The following is a 25,531-nucleotide window of genomic DNA, read 5'->3' as shown; positions in this document are numbered from 1 at the left end:
TTTTATGATATAGGGTTTATTGACTTATAAACCATGCCTGAACATTTTAAACATGTAGCAATAAATGGGAAATCCAAATATGCACAGCTAAGAAAATTCTTAAGCTGACAGCATGGCATTACATTTCCAATTCAGATGGCAGATACAGTCCAATTCTGGTGATTCTGGCTCTGTCCGTCAGCCCTCCTCCCAGTAAGGGGCACACAGCTCGGCCATCTTCAAAGTTCCCTCCCCTGTCAGTAGTTTAGGACTGAGCTGAACGCGCTCTGAATGAAGCCCATCAGCATCTGAGGACCCCCGGGATGTGCTGTGGAGGGAGGAAGGGGAGCGCTGGCTGTAGCTCTTGCATCTGCACCCTTTCCAGTGTTTCCCGAGTCCTGGAGCAGCTCTGAGTCAGACTTGTGGCAGGTCTCAGCTAGCTCTCCGTACATTTCTCTGAGGTTTTCTATTTGTTTGGTCATTCTGGCTTCACTGTCCTTGAGTTGTTGGAAAATTCCCTCTAATTCCCTCTCCAGTCTCTGCAGATGGAGTTGCTCCTCCCCATAGAGAAAAAGATGCATCATCTGGTATTGAGCCTTGATCATCACCCTCTTTCAGATGACATGACCCGTTACTTCCTTGGTTTTGTCAGTTTCATTAGTTAGATTGTTTTAGTTGTTTTCCATTAACAGCCCATTTTCTTTAAAAGTTTCTCCCTGTATTTCTCAGCAGCCCATTCCACTGGTCTGTGGCAGTGACCACATGGTCTGGGGACTTAGAGCAGAGCTCACAGAGCAGGTCCTCGTCAGCCTCACAGAAGAGCTCCTTTGTCTCCTTGTGGGTCCCACAGATTTGCATCTCATAGCTCTGCTCATGGCAAGGCCTGACTTTTCTGGCAAGGAAAGCCAGCTTCTTCAGGACAATATTGCTTTTGAATTCTAGTTCCTGAGATGTTTCGCTGCACTCAGGACCCTGGGTAGGGGTTTGGGTGTCCTCCTAGCAGAAGCAGAGACAGGGTCTGCAAAAGCTGAGGCCACAGTCCATGGTGACAGGATCTATGAAATAGTTCATGCAGATGGAGCAGGTGAGTTCATTCCAGAAGGCTTGCAGGGCATCTGAATCCATGTTTCTGTGGTAGGTGTGTAAGATCTGTTGAAATCAGAACAGGCAATAGATATTACTGGAGGCAGAAAAACTCTCAGCTCACCAAAGCCAAAGCCAGTCTTCTCTTGAGATCGCCCCCATTTTTGAAAGACATTTTTGCTGGATATAGAATTCTTGATTGGCGAATTTTGCTTCCAGCACTTTAAATATGCCATCCCTCTGCCTTCTTGCCTCCATGGTTTCCAATGAGAAACTGACATTTAATCTTATTGAGGCTCCCTTGTATGTGACACATTACTTCTTTCTTGCGGCTTTCAGAATGCTGTCTTTATTTTTGGCATTTGACAGTTTGATTATACTATGCTGTGGTATGGGCTCATTTGCGTTTATCCTGTTTGGGGTTCATTGAGCTTCTTGGATGTATGTACTCATGTGTTCAGTTAAATTTGGGATGTTTTCAGCCTTTATTTCCTTGAATATTCTGTGTCCCTTTCCTCTTTCTTCTCCTTCTAGGACTACCACAATGCATATATTAGTATGCTCGATGGTGTCCCACAGGTTCCTCAGGCTTTGCTCACTTTTCTTATTCTCTCCTTTTCTGTTCATCAGACCAATGATTTCAGTCGTCTTATCTTCAACCTCACTGATTCTTTCTTCTGCCAGCTTCCATCTGCTGTTGAATCCCTCTAGGAAATTTTAAATTTCTGTTACTATGATCTTGATCTGTTACTACAGCTCTTGATTTGGCACCTGCTCTTTTACTGTAATCCTTTCCTGGGGAATGTTCAGAAAGACATTTCTATCAATTCTTGATGGTTGTTTGAGGCTTCCATAGGGGGAAAGCCCTGAAGCATCTCACTCCTCCATCTTGACCAGGATGAGGCAAACTTCATCCAGTGTTTTTGTCTCCTCCCTCATCCACTAAAGGTAGAACCCAAGACCAGGGAAAGAGATCAATGAAAAGGCAAGGATTCCTGGAGTTTTTGAAGAATGGAGGCTTCTCTGGCACTCATCCTTGGCCATAAGACAAACTTTGAGTCTCCCAGTCCCCTTCTCTGAGTCATTTCCTGTTCGTCTTTCATCCTCTCCAGAATCTGGGCCACGAGACCACTTCTCCTTCCTACTTGTTGAGTTTTTCTGACATCTCTTCCCCAATTGGAAGTCAACTCTCTACTCTCTCTTCCATTGCCTCAGTATTCCAGGACGCTTTCTCCATCCATATTGTGCCGAAATATCCTTGTGGCTCCTCCTCTCCAGATGCTGCTGCTCTGAACTTCTTCACCCTCAACCCCTCCTCAGGCCACTCCGGCCTCCTGGGAGCCCTGGATAACCCTCTCCAGTATGGCCTCTATTGTTATATCTGGGTATTTCCCCCACTGCTTACCTCACTCGACATCTGACTAGCTCATGACACTGTTCACACTCCTTTTCTCCAGCCTGCCTTTCTATGATGCCCTTCTCCTTCCTGGGTTTCCTTCTCTCTCGGATGACTCCTCAATTTTCATGCCTCCAGCATTGGTGTTTCCCAGGGATCTGTCCCAAACCCATCATTTTCCTCCTTGTCACACTCTCACCAGAATATCATCTAGCACTTTTGCTGATGGTTCCAACACTTGCCTCCAGCACGGACTTTTGTCCTGAGATCCAAACCCATGCACCCATGGACATTACCACTGGGGGACCACATGCCTCTCATATGCAACATGATAGTCATCATAGTACAATAATGATAACAGTCAATAATAAAATCTCTTATTCTTTGCACCACATTCTTCTAAGCATTTTGCATTTTTTAACTGAGCCTTCCCGGCCACACCAAAGGTGGATACTTTTGTTATTATCCCCACTTTATAGATGAAGAAACTGAGATCTCGAGCAGGTAAAAGAGTTCAAGGGCTTAAATACTACATTTTGGTTATTTTCAAAACCAAAATTGGCCTTACCCACTACCCTTTTCCACCTCCAGTGCTCTCTGGCTCAGGGGCCATCAACTCCATCCTCTTTCTTAGTGAATAATCAGCCCCCAGTCCTTTTGATTCTATTTCCCAAGTTCTCTCCAATCCCTATTATCACTAGTCCACTCCAGAAGCCCCTATCATCTTCCTTCTGACTGATTTGTTTCTGGCTTGTTCCTAACTAAACCATGCCCACACAGCCTGGCTTTCTAAAATGTAAATTCAATTTGATTCTCCTCTGTTAATGCCCTTTAATGCTGTCCTATGCCCTTGGGATAAAATAAAATTACCCAAGGGCCAGGTGTCTGCTTTTCCTTCCCATCCTTCTCCACTGTCTTGCCCTCATCTCTTACCACTTCCCCTCTCCTGTCTGGTTCCCATCACCGACCTCAGAGTTACAGTAATGGGTCTTCCTCTCTCATGCCTCTTCCACACTCAGCTACCCCATCTGAACATGTTCCCCTGCAGTTTCCAGACTTTGGCTGCCTTCAAGATTCACCTAGACTGCCACCTTGTCCAGGAAGCCTTCTCAGAAACCCACATCCCCAGAGGGGTCTAGGCACCCTGTGGGCTTGTCATGTAGCAATGATCTTGGGGTTTATACATTAGTCTTTTCCACTGACCCAAGGGCTATGGCTGTATGTTTTCTCACCCACCTAGCAAAGTGCTTGCATTATCGGTTTCAAATTGAATACGTGATGAATGAATGAATGAATGAATGAACGAATACACACTCTATGCTCCTCCTAGGGACCAAATCCCTCCTTGGCCCAAGGTTTCAAGGTCAGAAGTGGAAGGTTCCCATCAGCGTCTCAATTAGTGTCTGACCCCACCCCAGGCTGACTGAAGTTTCAAGGTCAAGAGAAGTCTTCCTCCTGTCGAAAGAGGGAACTTGGGAGGGGTGGGGCAGGGCGGGCCAGGGGATTTGTAATCACCCAAGCCTAGAAAGGCGGGAGAAGAGAAGCAAGCAGGGTCATTTCTGCTTAGAAATTCTCCCTCAGTGAGAGAGTGTGGGCTGACCAGGCCCCTTCTCTGCTCACTTTGGTGGCATCTTCCGCCCTCAACCCCTGAGTCATATCGACAACTTCCCTCCCTGCCCCTGGCCTCCTGACCACCTCTCTGCTCATTTGCTTCCTCAGTATCTTGGTCCAGCTGTTTCCGCAGCAGCCTTGGAGCACAGAATCCCTTCTCTGATCTTCCAGTCATGACCAGCACAACCTTCGTCCTACTGATGGGTGAGCTGGGGCCCCAAAGAAGGGATGGTAGGCTTTTGGGGTTCAGGTGTGCCAGGGTCTCATATTGTGGGGTCTGGCTGGTGTATCAGGGTACAGTCAGAGAGGGATTAGAAGATATGCATTTTGGGCTCAGTCATTAGGGGAGGCTGAATCTGTGCAGGGAGAAGATACAGAGTAAATGCATTTGGGGGAAGTTCAAGAGAAGCCAGAAGAGAGACTGCTGCCTGGACAAGAGATTTCTAAAGTGGGCAGATTCAAGTAAAGCCTCTGCTCCCTCCAAAGTGTTCTTAGACTCTCCCTCAGGAGTAGTGATGGTGAAGGAAGTCTTCAGAGCTTCATGTTGCTCTACAGAAATGGGGGAACTGAAACTTGATAGCAGATCAGTGGGTGAGAAGCAGCTCTGCAACTCTGAGGGAGGCTGTACCCTACTTGTTCAGAAAACCAGGAGACTTTGTGGCATTGGTCTGAGAGGAGAGGGAGGGAGACCTGGGGGCCTGGGAGATGCAGCCAGGGGTGCTGAAGCAGGAGAAAGACACTTCTCCGAAGCCTCTCCTTCTGCCTCTTCTCCAGCTGTAGCTTCTCACTGCTTCAACTTGGACACGGACCAGCCAACAACCTTCCGCATGGACAGTGCTGGGTTTGGACACAGTGTGGTCCAGTATGCCAGCTCCTGGTGAGGACAGGGGAATGACTGCCCCTGGCCCTGATCAACCCCTCTCCCTGCCCAAGGGTCCTCTCCCTCCCTAGCCCCTCCCTTCATTCACAAACGGTCTTCTTTCTCTTTGGGGTGACAGCTCCACCAAGCTCACAAATACCTGGACTGAAAGTAGGAGTTGTCTTGCCATCACTATCATCACAGTTAACGTTTATTGAGGGTACTGTGTCAAGCACGTTCCTTGTAGATGCTCATTCAATCCTCTCATCAGCCTCTTAATGTGGTACAAACCAGTCATTCAACAAATATTTATTGAGCACCTACTATATGTTTGGCAGTGTCTCAGGAGCTGGGCATACGGCAGACGATAAGGCAGGCAAAAATTCCTCCCCATGTGGAATTCATCTCTGTTTCACAGACAAGCAAACTGAGGCTCCAGCATCCACACTCAACTGCAAATATTCCCTGTCTCCCCGCAGGGTGGTGGTTGGAGCCCCCCAGGAGATCAAGGCTGCCAACCAATCGGGTGGCCTCTACCAGTGCGACTACAGCACGGACAACTGTAAGCCCATCCTCCTGCAGGGTGAGTCCCTTGGGTCCTGAAGTTGAGGGACCCACTTGTATACTCACCTGGACTCCACTTGCTGTGCATTCCCGGGTTATGGGGATGGTGTCTGTGGAAGGGGCAGGGGGCTAGGTGTCCTGCTCCCTGGCCTCCGTGCTGTCTGGAGACCCCTCACCCTCTGCCAGGCTTCCTGACCCCCTGGAGGTCCCTCTTCCGTCAGAAAACCCTCCCCTTGACTGCAGTACCTGGAAGACCCCTTTTACCTGTCAGCTCTCTTTGTCCCCCCCAGGGTCAGGTTGACCCCAGCCCAGCTCTTACCCCCCTCATGCCCCCTGATGTGATCCTATGTACATGACTGTCCCCTCAGTGCCCCCAGAGGCTGTGAACATGTCCCTGGGCCTGTCTTTGGCATCCACTACCAACCCCTCCCGGCTGCTGGTGAGTTGTCCTGGGTCACAGGAGGGTCTTGAGGCGAGGGTGCTAGGGCTGGAGGTCTTGGGGAAAGGGCAGTTGCTGGAGTGGGAAGGTGGGAAGGAGCAGGGGCAGCCTCTCTCACGGCTGCCCTCTGTCCCCAGGCCTGTGGCCCCACCGTGCACCAGGCCTGCAGGGAGAGCATGCACCTGACTGGCCTCTGCTTCCTGCTGACCTCCCCCTCCCAGCAGGCCCGGAGGCTCCCGGCTGCCCTGCAAGGTGAGTGTGGGTGGCCCCTGGGTCCTGCAAGGAGGCCACACGCCTCTGGCTGGGGGAGGAAGGGGGGTAGTGGGGCCAGAGACACTCTTGCCAGAATGGATAAGAGGTGATCTGGGGGAAAAAAATGTTTCCTGGATGGGGCAGTGTTCCTGGGCAAGGGAGCCTCTGCCTGCTCTTCCATCCGGCCCCATCACCATCGTGCTGTGGGACTTTTCCTGGACCGGACCCCATCTGAGCTTGGTTTCTTTGTCTATCCGATGGGGGGTAATCACACACCGACCCCGCGAGAACAAAACAAATGAAAGGCCAGGGGTCAGCAGAGAGCCTGGCGTGTGACAAGGGCTCATGAGGTGCCAGCTGCTATCAATTTTAGAGAGAAGGGGATTCATTTTGACCTGATGCACACTGGGTGTAGTTGATGATTTGTGCAGTGGGCTGGAAAAGGGTGTGAGGGTGTGGGCGCATGTTGGTGCAGGCTGGGGCACAGCGCCTGGCTTCCCTTTGATAATGGGGAGGGGACAAAGAAGGGGAGCACTGAGCTTTTCAGACCCAGCCCGTGGTAGCCCCCCGTCCCCGGGACACCCTCTCACTAGGGTAGAAAGAGGAAGCCGGCAGCTAAAACTGGATCTCCCCCCCATGAATTGGGGGAACTTCTCTTCTGAGAAGATTCTGCTTTCACCCAGGAGTGGGGAGGAAGGGGGCTGGTATTTAAGCTGAGAACCGGACAGGGCCAACCTGTGGCGGTGCCAAGGGGTGACCTAAAAAATATTGATCAAGAGTACTGTTTGGCACTGACGGATGAGCACTGATGCTGGCCAGCAGCCAGAGCAGGGCTCCTTCCTTGCTGGCTTGTGGGGCAATGGCGGTGGAGGTGGGGTAGGGCTTAAGGGGAGGCGAGGGCAGCAGAAGTGGGAGGAAGCTCTCAGCTGTTTACCCTGGGACTGGGGGAACTTTCATAGCTGTAGGAGCCTGAGGCCCTATTCCAGGCAGGGCCTAGGGATGCATTGCCCCTAACCCGGAAAGGACCTGGGTGTGGGGGTGTGGGGTGTGTAGGGAGGTGCGGGGGTGGGGGGGTGGGGGGGTGGGGGGGTGGGAGGGTGGGGAGGTTGGGGGGTGGGGGAGTGGGCAGGGAAGAGGTGAGAGGAGTGAGTTCTGTGGCCAGGAGGCTGAGGTCCTGGGCTCCGAGAAGTGTCCCTCGGAGGACCGGAGCCACCTCCTTCCCCAGGGTGCCCAAGGCAGGAGCAGGACATTGTATTCCTGATTGACGGCTCGGGAAGCATCTCTCACTCAGATTTTGTCACGATGATCAACTTCGTGAAGGCTGTGATGAGCCAGTTCCAGAGGCCCAGCACCCAGGTGAGCCGGCAGGGCCTGTGGGAGGAAGAGATTCTGCAGGGCAGTGCTGGGCCGGGGGGCGCCGAGCTAGGCGGGGGCGGCGCTGACGGGGCGGAGCCCGGGAGGGAGGGGTGGTGTGGGGGGGGGGGAGGGGTCGGGGGGGGAGGGGTCGGGAGGGGCAGGGCCGGGGTAGGGGAGGGAGCCTTAAGGCTTCTGAAAAAGTTGTCTCAGCCCCCACCCCCGGACGGTTGTCCCAGTTCTCCTTGATGCAGTTTTCCGACGAGTTCCAGACACATTTCACTTTCAACGACTTCAAGGACAGCTCAGACCCGCTGGGCCTGTTGGCCCATGTCTCCCAGCTGCGCGGGTGGACCCACACGGCCACAGCCATCATGATAGTCGTGTGAGTTGAGTCCTGCTTTCTCCCAGGACCCGCCCCAAAGCAGCCCTTTGGGCCTCGTTCATCTCCAGGAATAATGGCGAGCCAGTGCGCTCTCCCAGAGGGAACAGTCTCCCTCCTGGTTCTCACCAAGGTGGCGAGGGCGAGCCGCGGCTCTGTCTACAGCCCTCTGGTTCCCTCTTCTTCCCTGACAGAAACCAGCTGTTCAGTGTCCAAAGTGGGTCCCGCAGGGGTGCCACCAAGATCCTCATTGTCATCACCGATGGGAAGAAAATGGGCGACAGGCTGGACTATAGGGACGTCATCCCCATGGCAGAGATGGCCGGCATCGTCCGCTACGCGATTGGGGTGAGCCGTGGGCACCACCACTTACTTCTCCCTGTTGCATCTCCTCAGAGGAACTTCCCTGTGAAGAACAGAATCCCCAGTTCTCTCGGTTCCTGCTCCCTCAGGATGTAACGCTTATCCCAGCCTGGGGAACCCACAATCCTTTTGCCTTAACTCCTTCACGCTCTCTGGGTCTCAGTTGTCCCACTTGTTCCGGGGTGCAATAATATGGAGGCTATTACTGGCAGATGTTCATGCCCAGCAAGTAGTAGGTGTTGAATTTATCATTATTTTCATTGCGTTGGGCTTTGCTGGGCACAGGTGGGCTCGGCTTTTCAAACAGAGCATTCCAGGAAAGAATTAAATGACATCGCATCGACACCCTCTTACAAGCATATATTTCAAGTGGACAACTTTGATGCTTTAAGGGACATTCAAAACCAGCTGAAGGAAAAGATCTTTGCCATTGAAGGTAATTTCAGAGATGAAGCTACTCGCTTCAGAAACCCTCACCCCAAAAATGCTGTTCATCCTTGAACCCAGACCCAAGTCTCAGCACCCACCGCTCCCCATAGGTATCAGTCAACTTTAGACCTTCCCCAAAGTGAGGAGTCCTTTTTGGACCCGCCAAACCCGCCTTCCCCCTCTAACCGGGCGTCCTGCCTTCTCCTCAGGCACACAGTCCGTGAGCAGTAGTTCCTTCGAACTGGAGCTGTCCCAGGAGGGCTTCAGTGCTGTGTTCATGCCTGTGAGTGAGGGCGTCCATGTCCGGCCGGCGATGGGGGCCAAGGGTGAAGATGGAGCAGCAGAGGCCTGGGTGGGGGTCCCATGAGTGTGTGGAGTTGGTGGCTGGCACTTCAGGGTGGGATCCGCTGTCTGCTTGCTCCAGCCTGCTCAGCCCTGGAATCCTCCCCTCCCAGGATGGACCAGTTCTGGGGGCTGTAGGGAGCTTCAGTTGGTCTGGAGGTGCCTTCCTGTACCCCTCAAATATGCGCTCCACCTTCATCAACATGTCTCAGGAGAACGCGGACATGCAGGACTCTTACCTGGGTGAGAGAAGGCTGGCTTGGAGGAGCTGCGAGGGGAGGGCTAGAGCCCCGGCGTGGGGCGGGGATGGGAGCCTAAGTCCTGAAGCCTGGTCCGCCCCCAGGTTACTCCACCGAGCTGGCCTTTTGGAAGGGGGTGCAGAGCCTGGTCCTGGGGGCTCCCCGCCATCAGCACACCGGGAAGGCGGTCATCTTCAACCAGGCATCCGGGCAATGGATGCCGAAAGCTGAAGTCACAGGGACCCAGGTTGGGTGGGGAGGAAGCCGAGGTGGGGGAACACGTGGGTGGGGCGCTGGCAGGAGCTGAGAGGGAGAAGCTGAAGGGGCTCGGGGGCCTGCGATGGGAAGGGCCTGTGGCCTGGGGAGAGGTGCAGCCCTGCCCAGTGGGGGCTCTGGGGGGACAGGCAGGGTGACTTCAGGCTCTGCCCTCCAGATCGGCTCCTACTTCGGGGCTTCCCTCTGCTCTGTGGACGTGGATAGAGATGGCAACACGGACCTGGTCCTCATCGGGGCCCCCCATTACTACGAGCAGACGCGGGGGGGCCAGGTGTCCGTCTGTCCCTTGCCCCGGGGGGTGAGTGGCTGACGGAGCCTGGGCTGGAGGGGGTGGGTGGGGTGGAGGGGTTGCCCGCCTTGGCACCTGGCACCGGTTTTGCTCTGCAGCGGGCTCGGTGGCAGTGTGAGGCTGTTCTCCGCGGGGAGCAAGGCCACCCCTGGGCCCGCTTTGGGGCAGCCCTGACCGTGCTGGGGGACGTGAATGGGGACCAGCTGATGGACGTGGCCATCGGGGCCCCAGGGGAGCAGGAGAACCGGGGTGCTGTCTACCTGTTTCATGGAACCTCGGGACTGGGCATCAGCCCCGCCCACAGCCAGGTGAGGCTTGATTTCTTATCATGACAGTGGTTTCTTTGCGGATCTGTCCCTTTCTCATGCAGTGTTCCCACAGCTGCCACACTGGTTGTCCCAGGCCTTCTTTCCAGAAACTTCAAAAATAATAATTCATTTCACAGAAATCTCAGTGTCTTCAAAGTCATGATGAGATACCACTGCACATCCATTATGACAGCTAGCATCAAAAAGAAAGTAACAGGTGTTAGCGAGTATGTGGAGAAATTGGAACCTGCATACACTGCTGGTGGGGATGTAAAATGGTGCAGCAGCTGTGAAAAACAGTCTGGCAGTTCTCCAAAAGGTTACACAGAGTTAGTATATGAACCAGCAATTCCACTCACTCCTTGGTATATACTCAAGAGAAACGCAAACATATGTCCACATGAAAACTTACACACCCATGTTCATAGCAGAATTATTCATAATACGTAAGATGTGGGAACTATTCAAATGTCCATTGACTGATGAGTGGATAAATGAAATGTGTCTATTCATACAATGGACTTTTATTCAGTCATAAAAAGGAATGACAGGGCGGGCAACAGTGGCTCAGTGGCAGAGTTCATGCCCTGCCATGCCGGAGACCCGGGTTTGATTCCTGGTGCTTGCCCATGTAAAAAAAAAAAAATAAAGCAAAAAGGAATGACATTCTGATACATGCAACAACATGGATGGACCTTGAAAACATGCTACGTGAAGGAAGCCAGACATTAAAGGTCAGAATTTGTATGAGTCCGTTTATATGACATGTCCAGGACAGACAAATCCATGACGAGAGAAAGTAGACTGGTGGTTGCCAGGGGGGCTGGGTGGGGGGAAGTTAGAGGCATAGGGTGGTGGTGACTATTTTAGGGTACAGAATTTCTTTTAGGAATGGTGACAATGTTCTAAAATTGATTATGATGATGGTTGCACAGCTCTGTGAACACACTGGTTATATATATATATATATTTTTTTTTTGGTTGTATATTTTTAAAGGGTGAATTGAATGGTATGTGAATTGTATCTCCACTAAGTTGTTATGGGGGAAAAAAAAGTCAAGGAAGTTCCTTGCAATTCTGCCACTTCCTAGCTTGTGTGTTCTTGATTAGATTCCTCACCTCATATGTAAAATGAGGGTAACAGAACCAGCCTCACTGGGCTGGGTGAGCTCTGAGGTCCCTTCTTTTTTTTTTTTTTTTTAGGAAAGACAGAGAGAAGGAAGGAAGGATAGAAGGAAGGAAGGAAGGAAGAAAGGGAAACATTTTTAAACATTTTCTTGTTTTATTGTATTTTGTTTCTTTGTTTTTGTTACATGGGCTGGGGCCGGGAATCGAACCGAGGTCCTCCGGCATAGCAGGCAAGCACTTTGCCCGCTGAGCCACCGCGGCCCGCCCTGAGGTCCCTTCTGACCCTCATATTCATCATCCTAATTTATTTGCTGTTGGCCACGTGCCAGGCACTCTTTTTAGAACTTTACCAATGAACTCATGTAACACTCACAGCTAAACCCTGGGGTATTATTGTGTAATGGCTGAGGAAACTGAGGCACAGAGAGATTGAATCCTTTCCCAACACCTCACAGCTCATAAATGGAGAAGCAAGATTTTGAACCTGAGAATAATTGAATGAATGACTGAAGTTCAGAGTACTAGGCCAGCCTTTTTCAGTTTCTGTCACTTCATTAACTTCTTAGGGATCTTTCCTTTTACCAGTCGTCACTCCTTGCCCCCAACTCGCCTCTCTTTCCTGTCTCTGCCCAGAGGATCTCCGGCTCCCAGCTCTCCCCCAGGCTCCAGCATTTTGGGCAGTCACTGAGCGGGGGTCAGGACCTGACCCAGGACGGACTTGTGGATCTGGCCGTGGGGGCCCAGGGGCACGCCCTGCTCCTCAGGTGAGAGCAGCCTTCTCAAGACACCCCCCAATGTGTTCCCAGGTCTCGCCTCAGACACCCAGCACCCCCTCCCTCCCCCTCCCCCTCCAGTCCCAAGATTTTCTCCCAGGACCCAGGGAACTGTCTTCAGCCCAGCGTTCCGCCCACAGAACCAGGCCTGTGCTCCGGGTGTGGGGAAGCATCCGCTTCACACCTGCAGAGATTGCCACGTCCGTGTTTGAGTGTCATGAGCAGGTGGCAGCTGTCCGGGAACTGAGTGTGGCCATCATCTGCCTTCATATTTATGAAAGTCCCCAAACCAGGCTGAGTGAGTCCTTCCACCCTCAGACCCAGGGCTTCCTGAGCCCTGAGGCCCCCTTTGCCCACCTGAGGAGTTTCTAGACCTCTCAGCCCTCCCCATCGCTTGTTGTATCACCTTCTTGGCTGCTAAAACAAATACCATGCAGTGGGTTTGCTTAAACAACTGGAATTTATTGCAAAAGTCCAAAATCAAGGTGTCATTGAGGTGATGCTTTCTCCCAGAAGACTGTAGCATTCTGGGGCTGGCTGCCTGTGATCCTTGGTTCTTGGCTTTACAGTCACATGGCGATGCATGTGGTGGCCTCTCCTGGCTTCTTTTCTGGGTTCCATTGACTTCCAGCTTCTGCTGCTCTCTGTGGTTTTCTTTCTGCGGGTCTGAATTTCATTCTGCTTATGTAGGACTCCAGGAATAGGATAAAGACGCATGCTGGGGGTGCATGGGTTGTCCAGCGGTAGAATTCTCATCTGCCATGTGGGAGACCAGGGTTTGATTCCTGGCCCATGCACAAAACCAGAACCCAAAACATTCAACAAATGGTGCTGTGATAATGGGATATTCACATGGAAAAAGAATAAAATGTGATCCCCACCACACAGCATACCAAAAAAATAAAAAATAAGACCCATTCTGATTCAGATGGGCCAGACCTTAAGTGAATGGGTTCATATGCAGAGCAATGGATTAAGATTAAGAACATGTTTCTCTGGGGCATAGAGCTCCGTGCCACCATGCCTTCCTTCACCTCTAGCCAACCTCCAAAGCTCCGTGACCTTCGACCTGACCCTTGACTCTGGTCGCCTGAATCCTCGTGCCATCTTTGATGAGACAAAGACCCGGAATCTGACTCGAGTCCGAGTCTTGGGGCTGAGAAAGCACTGTGAGGATGTGAAGCTGCTCCTCCCGGTGAGAGGGCCTCGGGGGCCTGGGACAAGAGTGATGTGGATGACAGCGATTCTGAGGCTGGCAGCGGGGTGGGCAGGGAAAAATGGGGTGCGTTTTGGTCCGCTCTGTGGTGCCAGCCTCAGCACAGGACCTGGCATGCTGGAGGTGCTTAATACATGCTAGCTGAATGCGTGAATGAATGAATGAATGAGGTCAGCTGCAACTGATGGAATACACAGCTCGGTTGCGGGAATGAGAATGTGGTTGCTTTGGAGAATTTGGGGGCTTTGGGCAGGGATTATTTCCATCATTCGTTAAATAAATATTTATTGAGCCTTTCCTGGGGGGTGGGGGATGTGGGGGCACTGCGGACATAGCAATGGGCAAAGCAGGTTTTGCCCTCAGGGAGCTCCCGGCCTGTGGTGGGAAGACCAAAACCAAACAGGTGCCTCGATGACAGACGTCAGTCAGGTCGGGATAAATGCTGGGAAGAAAGATGAAACCAGGGCCAAGAACGGAGAGGGTGTAGGGAGGCCTCTTGGAAGGAGTGAAGTTTGAATAGACAATGAGTAAAGGGAGGGAGCCCTGTGGCTATCTGAAGGGGGAGAGTTCCAGCAAAAGGGAGAAGGAAGGCATGGCAGGATGATAAAAATAGCGAAGGCACAGGAGCTGTCCTTACTACCCCATCTTATGGGTGTGGAGGCTGGGGCACGGCTCATACGTTCACGAGGGTCTTCCTTAGCCACTGCTCTAGTCAATTTCCCTTCCCTAGGCCTGTGTGGAGGATGTGGTGACACCCATCACCTTACGTCTCAACTTCTCCCTGGTGGGCAAGCCCATCCCCTCCTTCAGAAACCTCCGGCCGGTGTTGGCCGTGGACGTTCCGAGATACTTCTCGGCCTCGGTGAGTCCTGAACTCAGGGGGCTCCCAGAGTGGGTGGGGGAGTGTGGGCCCCGGGGCTCGGGGAAAGCCTGCTTTGCCTTCCCTCCCAGCTCCCCTTTGAGAAGAACTGTGGGGCCGACCGCATCTGCCAAGATGACCTCAGCATCTCCCTCACATCGGGGTGAGCTTCCCCTGGGGCCCCAGCCTCCCTCCCCAAACCATCTCCCAGTGCTCCTGCTGTGTGCTCAGAGACCCCCCCATCCATCGACCACTCCCCGTCATCCAGACCTTTTCTAGCCCCACCTGAGTCACAGAATCACTTCCTCCCACCCCCCACCCCCCAACACCCAGCCTGAGGACCCTGCTGGTCGGGAGTGACCTGGAGCTGAATGTGGAGGGGACGGTGCGGAACGAGGGCGAGGACTCCTACGGCACCACAGTCACCTTCTCTTACCCCGCGGGGCTGTCCTATCGACGTGTGGCCGGGGTGCAGGTGGGTCCAGCTCTGGGGCTGGAAGTGCCCTGGGGGCCGGGGATCAGCACAAATTCCCACGGTTGGGTCCAGAGCTTGGGTGGACGTGGTTGTGCCGTCCGGGGCTGGCCTCGGTTCCCACCGTGTTCAGCTCTGGGTGTGGTATTTCCAGGACACGTGGAGAGAGAGAGAGATGGGGACCCTGCCTTACATTCTATGTTTTTACATCACATCCATATTCTTCTTTTAAAGAAAAGCATGCTTTGACCTTCAAATACTTTAAACAATGTTCTGTAGAAGAAAGGGTTGAATTTACTGGTTATTCTAGATCAGGAGTGGGCAACTTTTTTTTTTTCCAATAAAGGTCCAGATAAGTAAATGTTTTCAGCTTTGCGGCCCATTCTCTGCCGCGGTGCGCCCCCTGCTGCTGCGGTGTGGGAACAGCCACCGACAGCCGGTGGCCGTGAGCGTGGCTGTCCCCTCTCCAAATTTACTTAGAAAGACCAGGGACTGTGGGGATGCACAGGTGGTTCACTGGTAGAGCGCTTGCCTTTCATGCAGGAGACCCAGGTTTGATTGCTGGATCATACACACACACAAAAAAAACCCATAACAACAATGAGAAACTAGGATTGCAGGGAGTCAAAGAGAAACAGATTATTTTTTTCTACTTAACGATTACAGTTATGATTATAGTAAAAGGATACTAAATCAGGAGAAACCAAAAGAAGAAGACACATATGGCAAAAGTCTGGGAGGGTTTCCAGTGGAAGCTCCTGAGTCCTCTCCACGTGGAGTCAGAATGTCTCGCCCTCCTGGCACTCTGAAGTCATTATCAGCCATGGAAGCTCGGGAGAATCATATTTTTAACAGAAATTTCATTATGAAAAAATTTGAACATTTCCAAAAACAAAGTACTTCAACCCCCCCCCAAAAAAACCCCATAATCACCCAGATTCAACAACGATTAGCATTTTGCCACATTTGTTGCATGTCTTTTGTCCCCTTCGCTGAAGTATTTTAAAATAAGTCCTAGACATAATGTCATTGGACCCCCTCCGATTTCACTCTATAGCTCTGACCATCTTCTCACATGACCCCTTCACCAAAGCAATTAGAAGTGGGGTTAGACCATCATCAGATTTCCCTAAATGTCTCAGAAATGCCTTCCTGTAACTGGGACCTAAACTAGACTCACATACTGCATTTGGTCATGTCTCTTAAGTCTCTTTTCTTCTAATAATCCCAGCAAGAGCATATTTTGACTTAACATATAAAGAACGACCTCCTTTCTGTGGGTGGAAAGCGTCCTGTCATTGAAAGTGTTCTTTGACATAGCAACCAGGTGCCATGTGGGAACCTCTTCCGGATCTTGATTTTAACACGTGTGCTCTGACCTGGCATTTTGGGTACTGCTATTAAGGTTTTGTTAATTTTTGTTGCGTATGGTTGTGGTCTTGTTATAGAGTGTTATGTTGAAAAATCCTTATCTGCTAGTGATATGCATTGAAGTATTTCTCGATGAAGTGATATGATGCCTGGAATCTGCTTTAAAATACTCACCAAGGGGAGGGAAAAGGCAGAGAACAAGAAGGTTGGTAATTTAAGCCGGGTGATGGGTACAAGGGGCTTCATTTATCTAGTCTCTCTCATTTTGAGTGTGTTTGAGGAAATCCATAATAAAAAGCTTTCTAAAGATAGCAGTAAGTAAAAAGGGGGAAACTCTCTAATAAAACCACATCTTAGATTTCTCCACGGGGAAGGCATTTGGCTGGCAAATGTCTTAGAATCTGTTTTGAAACGTGACCTTCAGATAGATTCCAGGAAGCTGTGCCACTCCACGGGGTCTCTTTGGAACATAAAGAAATGCTCAGCTGCTCTTTCCCTCTGGCCGCCTCCTAGAACCAGCTGCACCCGCGCTCCTTACCCCTGACCTGTGACAGCAGCCCGGCCGGCAGCCAGGGTCTCCGCAGCACCCGCTGCAGTGTCAGCCACCTCATCTTCCGCCAGGGCATGCAGGTCAGCCTGGCTTCCCCCCAGCCCCTAATTCCCTTCACCCACCGGCCCCTTCCTCTGCAGACAGACCCCTCCTCTTCCTGCCTCCTCCTTAGATGGCCTTCGTGGTCACCTTTGACGTCTCCCCCAAGGCCATGCTGGGACTCCAGCTGCTTCTGGTGGCCAACGTGAGCAGGTGAGCTGGGCCTCCCAGCCCTGCCTCCTGCCCTCCCCACCGCCTCCTTCTCTGGGGCCCCTCACAACTGGACTCCTCCTCTTTCTCCAGTGAGAATAACAGCCCCAAGACCAGCAAGGCCACCTTCCAGCTGGAGCTCCTGGTGAAATACGCTGTCTACACCCTGGTCAGCAGGTACTGCATCTCCATCTCCAAAGGGGAAGGGTGGTCCTCACTGAGCGTCCTTCAGGGTGCCTTTAAGTGCCGTCTTTAGGTGTTATTATCGCCACCCTTCCCATTGGTAGATGCAGCAACTGGCAGAGCTTATTAACTGATCAGTGAGGATTTATCGTGGGCTAGCTCTGGTAATAACCATTATGATATTGCTATCCTTATATCCTACATTTAATAGGAGTTATAGTTCTCCGGAGGCTTTCCAAAAAGCCCCCTGACTGTCCTGGGTTCCCTAAAGATACAAATATGAGGCATGTGCATTTTAGGGGAGCATGGTTACCTCCAGGCCAGGGTCTCATCCAGGGATGCTTGGTGGTTCTGTGCCCTGGAGCAGTGTGGATTTCCAGGAGAGGAGGGAGAGGCCTCAGCTAAGGGGGGAAGGATGCACAGTACTGGGCTCGGCCAGCAGGAATTCTCAAAGAGGACCTTGGCATTTGGACAGGAGCAGTCATCGTTGCAAGGAGCAGATTTGTCCCATGCAAGACTTTTAGGAACCCCCCTCCCCCCATTTCCAAGTCCCCTTTGAGGAGGACAGGGAGAGATGACTTGTCTCTTCCAGAGATTGGGTGTCAGAGAGACCATGGGTAAAAGGATAGGGCCTTAAAATGCTGCCCAAAGAGTATTCAATTTGAGGGGTTTAGCCCTAAGAAACCATCTCAGGTCAAGTCTGTGAGCCAACGAGGAGCACCAGGAAATACCTTCCTAGCATTTGCCATGTGCCAGGCACAGTGCTGTGATTACTTTCCAGAAACCCATTCGATGTTCAGTAACGATGTATTGAGCCCCTATTGTGTGTCACTAAAAAAATCATAAACAGGCAGAAATCCTTTGTGGCCCTTAGCCTGGGTGCCCTCTCCTGCCAGTGCCACCCACGGACCCCTTCAAGGTTTTCCTCCCGCCCCGAATCTCACACCCTCCTTATACCTGGGCATTTGGGTGCTCGGGGCTTGCCTGCAGGAGTGAGCAGTGGGGTTCGCACGTGGCCTTGCAGTGGACAGCCAGGCAAAGCACCCCCGTGCCTGGCCCCGTGTGGCCCTGTGGCCCAGGCATACTCGGCAGACGTGGCTCGGAGGCTGGGGATGCACAGAGGCACCAGGGTGAGGTTTTGCAGTTTTGTGGAGAGCTTCTTGCAGGGTAGGATGTGGTGGGACAGAATATGGGCCACTGAGACAAAGAAGAAGTGACTGGGGAACAGAGCAGGGAGGGCAGCGGCGAGGCCACCCGCTCGTGCTAGGGGCCAGGCGGCCACTGTGTCACCAGGCGTGGGCTGGGGGAGGCTTCAGGAGCCGAAAAACCAAGGCCCAGTGGAGAGTCTCCTGTGGGAGCCTCCCTCACCTCCAAGCCCCATGCCCTGAAGAGCCAAGGAAACAGGAGTGAAGGGCCCCCAGGAAGGGGGCAGTGCCCATCCAATGGGCACTTGGTCTACAGCTCAGCCTGAGACTCTACAAGCCTTTGCTGTGTCTTTCATGCCCATGAAAGCCTGAAAGGAAAGCTGGGGTGCAAAGAGCCTGGCCCCTGCCCCCCCCCCCCCCAGCCAGTCCCACCATGTCCCCAGGCTGAGCCTCCTCAGGAGAACCCCTGACCTTCAACTCCACACAGGCCTCTTCTCTCCCTAGCCACGAACTGTCCACCAAGTACCTCAACTTCTCAGCCTCGGAAGAGGAGGGAAGCAGCGTGGCCGAGCAGAGGTACCAGGCAAGTGGTGGAGACCTGGGGACAGGGGCCCGGGAGCCGGGCATGGGGGGGCCGGCCTGGGGTCTGGCCCTGGGACTCACGGCTCTGGCCTCGCTGCTCTCCGTGCAGGTGAACAACCTGGGACAGAGGGACCTGCCTCTCAGCATCTACTTCTGGGCGCCCGTGGAGCTGAACGGGGTGGCTGTGTGGAGGGGGATGGAGTTCCTCCACCCCCAGGTACCCAGGAACCGCGTGTGGCCACCCCGCCAGTGCCCTTTCCCGGGAGTCCTCGTGACCCTCACGACATCCCTCTGAGAGCCTCGCCCTCTCTGTGTCCTCCCTTAGAGCCCATCTGTTCGGTGCTCCTCGGAGAAGATAGCGCCCACCGAGCCCGACGTCCTGACCCACCTTCAGAAGAACCCCGTGCTGGTGAGATGGCGCTGGGCTGACCCCACTTTAAGCCACACGTGGGACGGGTGCCACTAAGGACTCTGTGTTGCATTCAGATGGGCCCCTGCCAAAGAGCCCTGGGGTATTCAGATGTGGCTGCTCCTTTGAAGCGAATGAATTTATGCTGTCTTCTCCCTTCAAACCAATCTCTCTCTGGCCTGACGCTGCCTCTGTCCCTAGAACTGCTCCGTTGCTGTCTGCCTGAGGTACCGCTGTGACGTCCCCTCCTTCGGCATCCAGGAGGAACTTGACTTCATCCTGAAGGGCAACCTCAGCTTTGGCTGGGTCAGCCAGGTGTGTAGGGCCCAACAGCAGAGCCTCTCCCCCTAGTTCAGGAGGTACCTGATGTGTCCCCCTAGAGCCAGGCATTTCTTGAGCTCTGAGTCAATTCCCTGGCCTCCCCCTCTCTTTTGCAGACGATGCAGAAGAAGGCATTGGTTGTGAGTGTGGCTAAAATCACGTTCAACAGCTCTGTGTATTCCCAGCTTCCAGGACAGGAGGCATATCTGAGAGCCCAGGTAGTGACTGCGTAGTGGGCAGCAGCCAGGCTGGTCAGGGGCTCCTGATGCTAAACATGGGATGCCTGGTGGGGGTGGGGGTGGGTTGCAGGCCTGGAGGTAGGAAGGATGGAGGTCTCCGGGCAAGAAAGTTGTCTCTAAGCCCACAAATGCTTCTGCATTTCACCCCTTGGTGCAGGGCTTGGGGGGAAGGAGACAGAGGGGATAAAGGTTGGGGAACCTGAAAGGAGATGGCAAGAGTCCTGATGCTTTCTCATGGGGTCCCTTCCACTCCAGACAGAGATGCTGCTGGAGAAGAACGAGGTCTACAACCCCATCCCTCTCATTGTGGGCAGTTCTGTGGGAGGTCTACTGCTTCTGGCTCTCATTGCAGCCGCGCTGTACAAGGTATCTTATCCCACCGTTAACACCACGAGCCTCTGATCCCACTCTTTCCGCAATGTGAGAAAGAGCTCACTTCGGTGTCAGGCAAGACTGGGCACCCTTCCTCACTAGGTCATTTAATGGGGAGACCCCTTCCCACCCACAACATCCCCAGTCCCCAACTTCTCTCCGTGTTTATACCTTCCCACTTGATTCTCAGGACTCCACTAATCTTTCCCCCTTTCTTCTCTCTTCTCCACCCCTCTACATATTTCTCCTGCTAGGAGATTATAATATAAAAGCACAGATCCAGGTTCAATATTGGCACCACCATGGATCCTTTCTGGGACCATAGGCAAGTTCTCAGTTCACTCTGGACCTTGGTTTCTTAATCCAGAGGGAATTCTATCCAGCTCACATAATTGTGTTAAAGTTTAAACCACACAATGTGCATAAAGTTCCTAGCACAGTTTAGGGTTCTGGAAATGGTAGTTGCTCCCCTTCCACTGCACTTTCTCATTTTCTTTTCCTTCCCTCCCTACCCCTCAGGTTGGCTTCTTCAAACGTCAGTACAAGGAAATGATGGCGGAAGCAAATGAAGGGACTGTTGCCGTGAATGGAGCATCAGATGCCCCAGCTCCCCAATAGGAAACTACCTGTGTTTCCCTTTGATTCTGCTCTTTCTTGAGAGGTTTATCATCCTTCTTAGTCTCACCTAATCCAGGCTCAAGAAGGAAAAAACATTCCACAGGATGGAAGCTGGGGCCGGGCTGCTTTCTTTCTTTGGGAGAATGCAATGTGACTGCACAAAGTGCCTTGCCTGGGAAGGACCATCGGTCTTATCAGGGCTCCTATGGGAAACCCCCAGCAAGGGTCCCTGCCATAGATCCGAAGGATTTGATCTGTAATTTCTACTGGAAATACTTGGGCAAAGAGCCCCAGGCCAGTCTCTTTTCCTCCACTAGCCACCAGTGATTTCTCTAAAATACATTCCTGAGCAAGCTGCTCTTCCTCGTCCATCTTCAGTGGCTCCCCATTACTCTCAGGATAACATTCAAACCCTTCAGCCAAGTGTTACTAATCCAATCCCATCTCTAGAAGGTGGATTTTGGAGCAGATAGCATGAAGCCCTCCCTATGATCCTCATTTCCAGTAAAATACTGCCAGTATCAGCTCTTAGCTTCCTTGTGGGAATCTTAGTCCAGTTTTCCCAAACTGCATTGGGAATGAAATGTCTGTACATGGGAATTCTCAGTCCTGGCTCATGGCGTCGGTCAGTGTTTCGGTTTGCCTAAGCTGGCGGAGTACAATATACCAGAAATGGATTGGCTTTTACAAAGGGGATTTATTAGGTTACAAGTTCTTAGGCCATGAAAATGTCCAGATTAAGGCATCAGGAAGATGCCTTGACTCTGAAGAAAGGCTACTGGCATCCGGGTTCCTCTGTTACAGGGGATGGCACGTGGCCCACATCTACTGGTCCCTTTCTCCTGGGCTCCATTGCTCTCAGCCTCTGTTTCCAGTGGCTTTCCCTCTGAACCTCTGTGGGTCCTTGCTAGCTTCTCCAGGGACACCTCTCTGAGCTCTCGGTCCTATGGGCCTCCTCTCAGTATCTCCGGGATTCTCTCTCCCTCTGAGTCCTTCACTTGGTTTCATCTCTCTGCTCTCGGTTTTGGTTTTCTCTCTAAACATCTCCAACTCTTTCTCTCATAAAAGGCCCCACGAAGGGATTAAGACCTGAGAGGGCCTCATCTCCCTGGAAACAATCTAATCAAAGGTCCCACCCAACAAGATTAGATTAAAAGAACATGGCTTTTCTGGGGGGTACATAACAGGTTCATTCCAGCACCGTCAGCGTTGCTGGCTGGCAGGGAAGAGTGTCTTCTAAGCCTAGGCTTTACCCCGGTGCCACTGCAGCTCAGCCAGCTCCAAGGTCTCTCAGAGGTCAAAAGAGGTCCAGGCCCCTACCAATTCCTGAGGCTCCAGTAATAGTAAATCAATGAAGAAAGGTTAGAACATGATTATTAAAAGTGTTATTTTAAAAGTTTGCATTAATAAGTTAACATGTGCATGAAAAGATAAAGAGAATTTTATTAAGAAATATGCCAAAGGTCCAGAATTCAGGCCTTTTGTGGATGTGAGTCCTGGATGATGACCCCCATGGACAGTGCTGGTCATGGTGGACTCAGATCAGCTCTGAGACCTGGGATCAGGGCAAGCCAGTTAACTGGGGGGTGGGCCATGGACATCCCTGTGTCAGACAGAGGTAATGTGACGTCTTAATCTGCTCAGTCCATTTTCAGGGCTGTCACTGGTGGGAAGCTGATGGCACTCAGGGGAACAAGGGTAGAGAAGGGGCATCCCTTGGCGGCCCCTTGTCCCAGCTGGGGCGATCACTGGAGGGAACCCATATGCAGGTGCTGGTTACACATACGGGCCTGTGTTGCAGGAGGCCCTGGTTGCATACGGTCAGCGAATGGGAGCACTTTGGAGACCCATCTCAGCGTCCTGCTGCCCCCAGCAGGTGCCACCCATTCCTAGCGACAAGCTCATTGTGTTAGCTGGCTCTGAGCTGGGGCTCAACGCACAACAGACCTGCCCTGAGAGATCCTACCTCTGCCGCTGCCACCAAGTTGCTCCGGCCATGCAGATGTAGACCCTCTGAATTAGGAAAACAGAAGGGGAAGGAAGTTGATTGTGTGTGTTAAGGTGGTCACAGATGGGCTAGATTGACACAAGCCACCTGCCACCCTCAGGATAATTTCCTTGCAACCATGGACACCTCGTTGCAGGCTGGACCACTAGCACACAGCCTGTCCGCCAGGCAAACAAGTGTCCCGCAAAAGGCACACCATAAAGCATCACACTTGCTGCTAAATCTAACCTCCCTTCAACTCCATTATAACCATTTCCACAACCTATTGTATGAACTACACACAATGTCCATTGTTCATACCCCACCAGGCTCCACAAATTTTTACACTTTGTCTTTAACAATGCAGATGCTTCATACCTGAAGGTTGAAGTACAATGCAGATGCTTCATACCTGGAGGTTGAGTAAAGTATAAACCAAACTGCTAGGTTAAAGGTGATGCTTTATTAGTCTGGTGAGCATGGGCTAAATCTTCTTATATGGAAAAAAATGCCTATATAAATTTACCACCATCCTGTAGTGGGATCTGTACAGTAACAGCCTTCCTTCCTGATCCACAGAAGAGGAATGAGGTATAACTAACCTAGGATCTTTTGCTTATCATCTTACAAGTAAAAGAATCCAGCACAGAATCCAACTCACTGGTCAAAAAGCTTGGTACAGGCTGGAATTTACTAAGAAGTTTTACTTGGGTCCACGGAATTTCCCAACTAGAAAAAGCCATTTGTAATATCTAGAAGTCTTGAGGACACCTTTAATGCTACCATCAAGGCAATAGAGAACCGAGAGCTTGAGGTAGATCATCTAACAAAGTTTGCTCTACAGAATTGCAGAGTACTCAATATCCTTACAGCTCGACAAGGTGGAACATGTAGTCTTAGGACAACAATGATGCTTCTATGTAAACCGATCTGGTGAAGTTCAGTAAAACATTAAAGACATCAAAGAGAAAATTCAAATATTACATGAATTGGGAAACCCTGAAACTTGGGACTTCGTTGACTAAATCTTGGATCTTGGGGAGCTGGGATTCATAGCATATTTCAAACCTTGCTAATCCTTTTTCTTATAGCCACTACAATATCTCTTATTTGTTATTTCATCTCCAGAATAAGAGCCTCAGCTACCTCCTGAGTCATGTTAATGTGCCAAGCCCTTGATCTTGAAGCTTGCACTTGTGAAACTTATTTCTGTAACAACAAAACTAAGCTCAATTATAATCAGTGCTCAAATGTATTTCCTCTCTAAGCCAAACTCTGCAAATAAGCGCTCACATCTTCCACCCTACTTGGATATGACTCCGGGAGATAAACCTCCTGGAACTGAGGGATTAATATCACATTTTGATCAGCAATACTTTTGGAGAAAAATCTTGAGTAAAAGGAGGAAATGTTAAAAGAATGTTAAAAGAAGTAAAACAAAATAGAGTTACTATGGCTAAGAGATTCAAAATAGAACCTGGAGGGTGCACGGGTAGTTCAGTCGTAGATTGCTCGCCTTTCATGCGGGAGACCTGGGTTCAATTGCCAGACCTTGCTTCGCTGCCCCCCCCCCCCAATGGAGTATGGAAGTCATTCTGGAGATTACTTCTTGGCAAATATCAGCCAGATTTCGCAAACTGCCAAATTATGCACCACTTCAAGGAACAACATTCCTCAAAACCTCAAGGCAACATCAAACAAACCAGAAGATAAAGAACTCAATGAACTAAACTGAAGGACAATAGCCACCAGCTATAAGCAATTTATCTAATCTGTTTATTTCCTTTAAAAACCTTTGCTGCTCCCTGGCAACGTGGGGCAGAACTCCCGGGATGAACGTGGTGTCATGGGATTGAGAAAGCCTTCTTGAACAAAAGGGGGAAGAGAGAAATGAGACAAAATAAATTTCCAGTGGCTGAGAAATTTCAAACAGAGTCGAGAGGTTATTATAAAGGTTATTCTTATGCATTATGTAGCTATCCTTTTTTAGTTTATGGTGTATTGGAGGGGCTGGAAGGAAATACCTGAAACTGTTGAGCTATGTTCCAGTTGCCTTGATTCTTGAACATGATTGCATGACAATATAGCTTTTACAATGTGACTGTGTGATTGTGAAAACCTTGTGTCTGATGCTGCTTTTTTCCAGGGTATGGACAGATGAGTTAAAAAATGAATACAAAAAATAAATAATGGGGGGCGGGCCGCGGTGGCTCAGCGGGCAAGAGTGCTTGCCTGCCATGCCGGAGGACCCCGGTTCGATTCCCGGCCCCAGCCCATGTAAAAAACAAACAAACAAACAAACAAAAAAATAATAAAATAAAAATTAAAAAAAAAAAATTGCTTTAAAAAAATAAATAAATAAATAAATAAATAATGGGGGGGCAAAGGGTAAAAAGAAATGGGTAGATTGCAATCCTAGTGGTCAATAAGAGGAAGGGGAGGGGTATGGGATGTATGATTTTTTTTCTTTTTTCTTTTAATTTCTTTTTCTGTAGTGATGCAAATGTTCTAAAAATGATCATGGCGATGAATATACACCTATGTGATGGTATTGTGAGTCATTGATTGTATGGAATGTATGTGTGTGAAGATTTGTCAATAAAAATATTAAAAACAACAACAAAGAACAAAAAACAAACCCTTGCCTGGAAATGCTAAGATTGGATACTATTTGGGTTGCTCCCTGAATCTGTGCTCCCCAAATTACAGTTCTAAGACCTGTTTCAGTTTGCTAATGCAATGGAATGGATTGGCTTTTACCAAGGGGATTTAGTAGGTTACAAATTTGCAGTTCTAAAGCAATGAAAATGTCCAAATTAAGGCACCAACAAGAGGGTACCTTCACTCGAGAAAGGCCAATTGTATCTGGGGTTTCTCTGTCACATATGAAAGC

At 51.0% G+C, this 25,531-nt stretch overlaps 1 protein-coding gene and 1 pseudogene across 3 annotated transcripts; one reads left to right on the top strand and one right to left on the bottom strand.

Moving 5' to 3' along the window:
• Positions 1–236: 236 nt before the first annotated feature.
• On the bottom strand, positions 237–1,104 carry LOC143666721 (tripartite motif-containing protein 64B-like; annotated as a pseudogene).
• A 2,899-nt stretch (positions 1,105–4,003) lies between these two features.
• On the top strand, positions 4,004–24,816 carry ITGAX (integrin subunit alpha X). 3 transcript variants are annotated; one of them, XM_077141149.1, is made up of 30 exons: positions 4,004–4,273; positions 4,844–4,946; positions 5,408–5,511; positions 5,861–5,931; positions 6,069–6,183; positions 7,409–7,539; positions 7,776–7,921; positions 8,113–8,266; positions 8,567–8,717; positions 8,920–8,993; positions 9,166–9,295; positions 9,396–9,538; positions 9,725–9,865; positions 9,955–10,164; positions 11,926–12,056; positions 12,206–12,363; positions 13,106–13,260; positions 14,012–14,143; positions 14,233–14,303; positions 14,474–14,615; positions 16,497–16,613; positions 16,706–16,785; positions 16,876–16,959; positions 18,615–18,693; positions 18,802–18,909; positions 19,018–19,101; positions 19,303–19,416; positions 19,539–19,640; positions 19,917–20,027; positions 20,553–24,815. In XM_077141149.1, the coding sequence occupies exons 1-30, from the start codon at positions 4,243–4,245 to the stop codon at positions 20,649–20,651; spliced, it is 3,471 nt and encodes a 1,156-aa protein (XP_076997264.1). In that variant the 5' UTR covers positions 4,004–4,242; the 3' UTR covers positions 20,652–24,815. The 3 variants fall into 3 exon arrangements, with proteins under 3 accessions (XP_076997264.1, XP_076997265.1, XP_076997266.1); XM_077141150.1 differs by lacking the exon at positions 9,955–10,164; XM_077141151.1 differs by lacking the exons at positions 4,004–4,273; positions 4,844–4,946; positions 5,408–5,511; positions 5,861–5,931; positions 6,069–6,183 and adding an exon at positions 6,665–7,054 and having other exon boundaries at positions 20,553–24,816.
• Positions 24,817–25,531: the final 715 nt, after the last annotated feature.

Source organism: Tamandua tetradactyla, chromosome 23 (assembly GCF_023851605.1).
Source record: "Tamandua tetradactyla isolate mTamTet1 chromosome 23, mTamTet1.pri, whole genome shotgun sequence".
Classification (NCBI taxonomy): Eukaryota; Metazoa; Chordata; class Mammalia; order Pilosa; family Myrmecophagidae; genus Tamandua; species Tamandua tetradactyla.
This window is presented reverse-complemented; position numbering and strand designations above follow the sequence as displayed.

Excerpts from the sequence above, each read along its gene's own strand:
- ITGAX (XM_077141149.1), top strand. The coding sequence starts at position 4,243 with ATGACCAGCACAACCTTCGTCCTACTGATGG. Across the intron at positions 8,994-9,165 it reads TCAGTGCTGTGTTCATGCCT|GATGGACCAGTTCTGGGGGC; the intron begins GTGAGTGAGGGC and ends CTCCCCTCCCAG. Across the intron at positions 13,261-14,011 it reads ATGTGAAGCTGCTCCTCCCG|GCCTGTGTGGAGGATGTGGT; the intron begins GTGAGAGGGCCT and ends TCCCTTCCCTAG.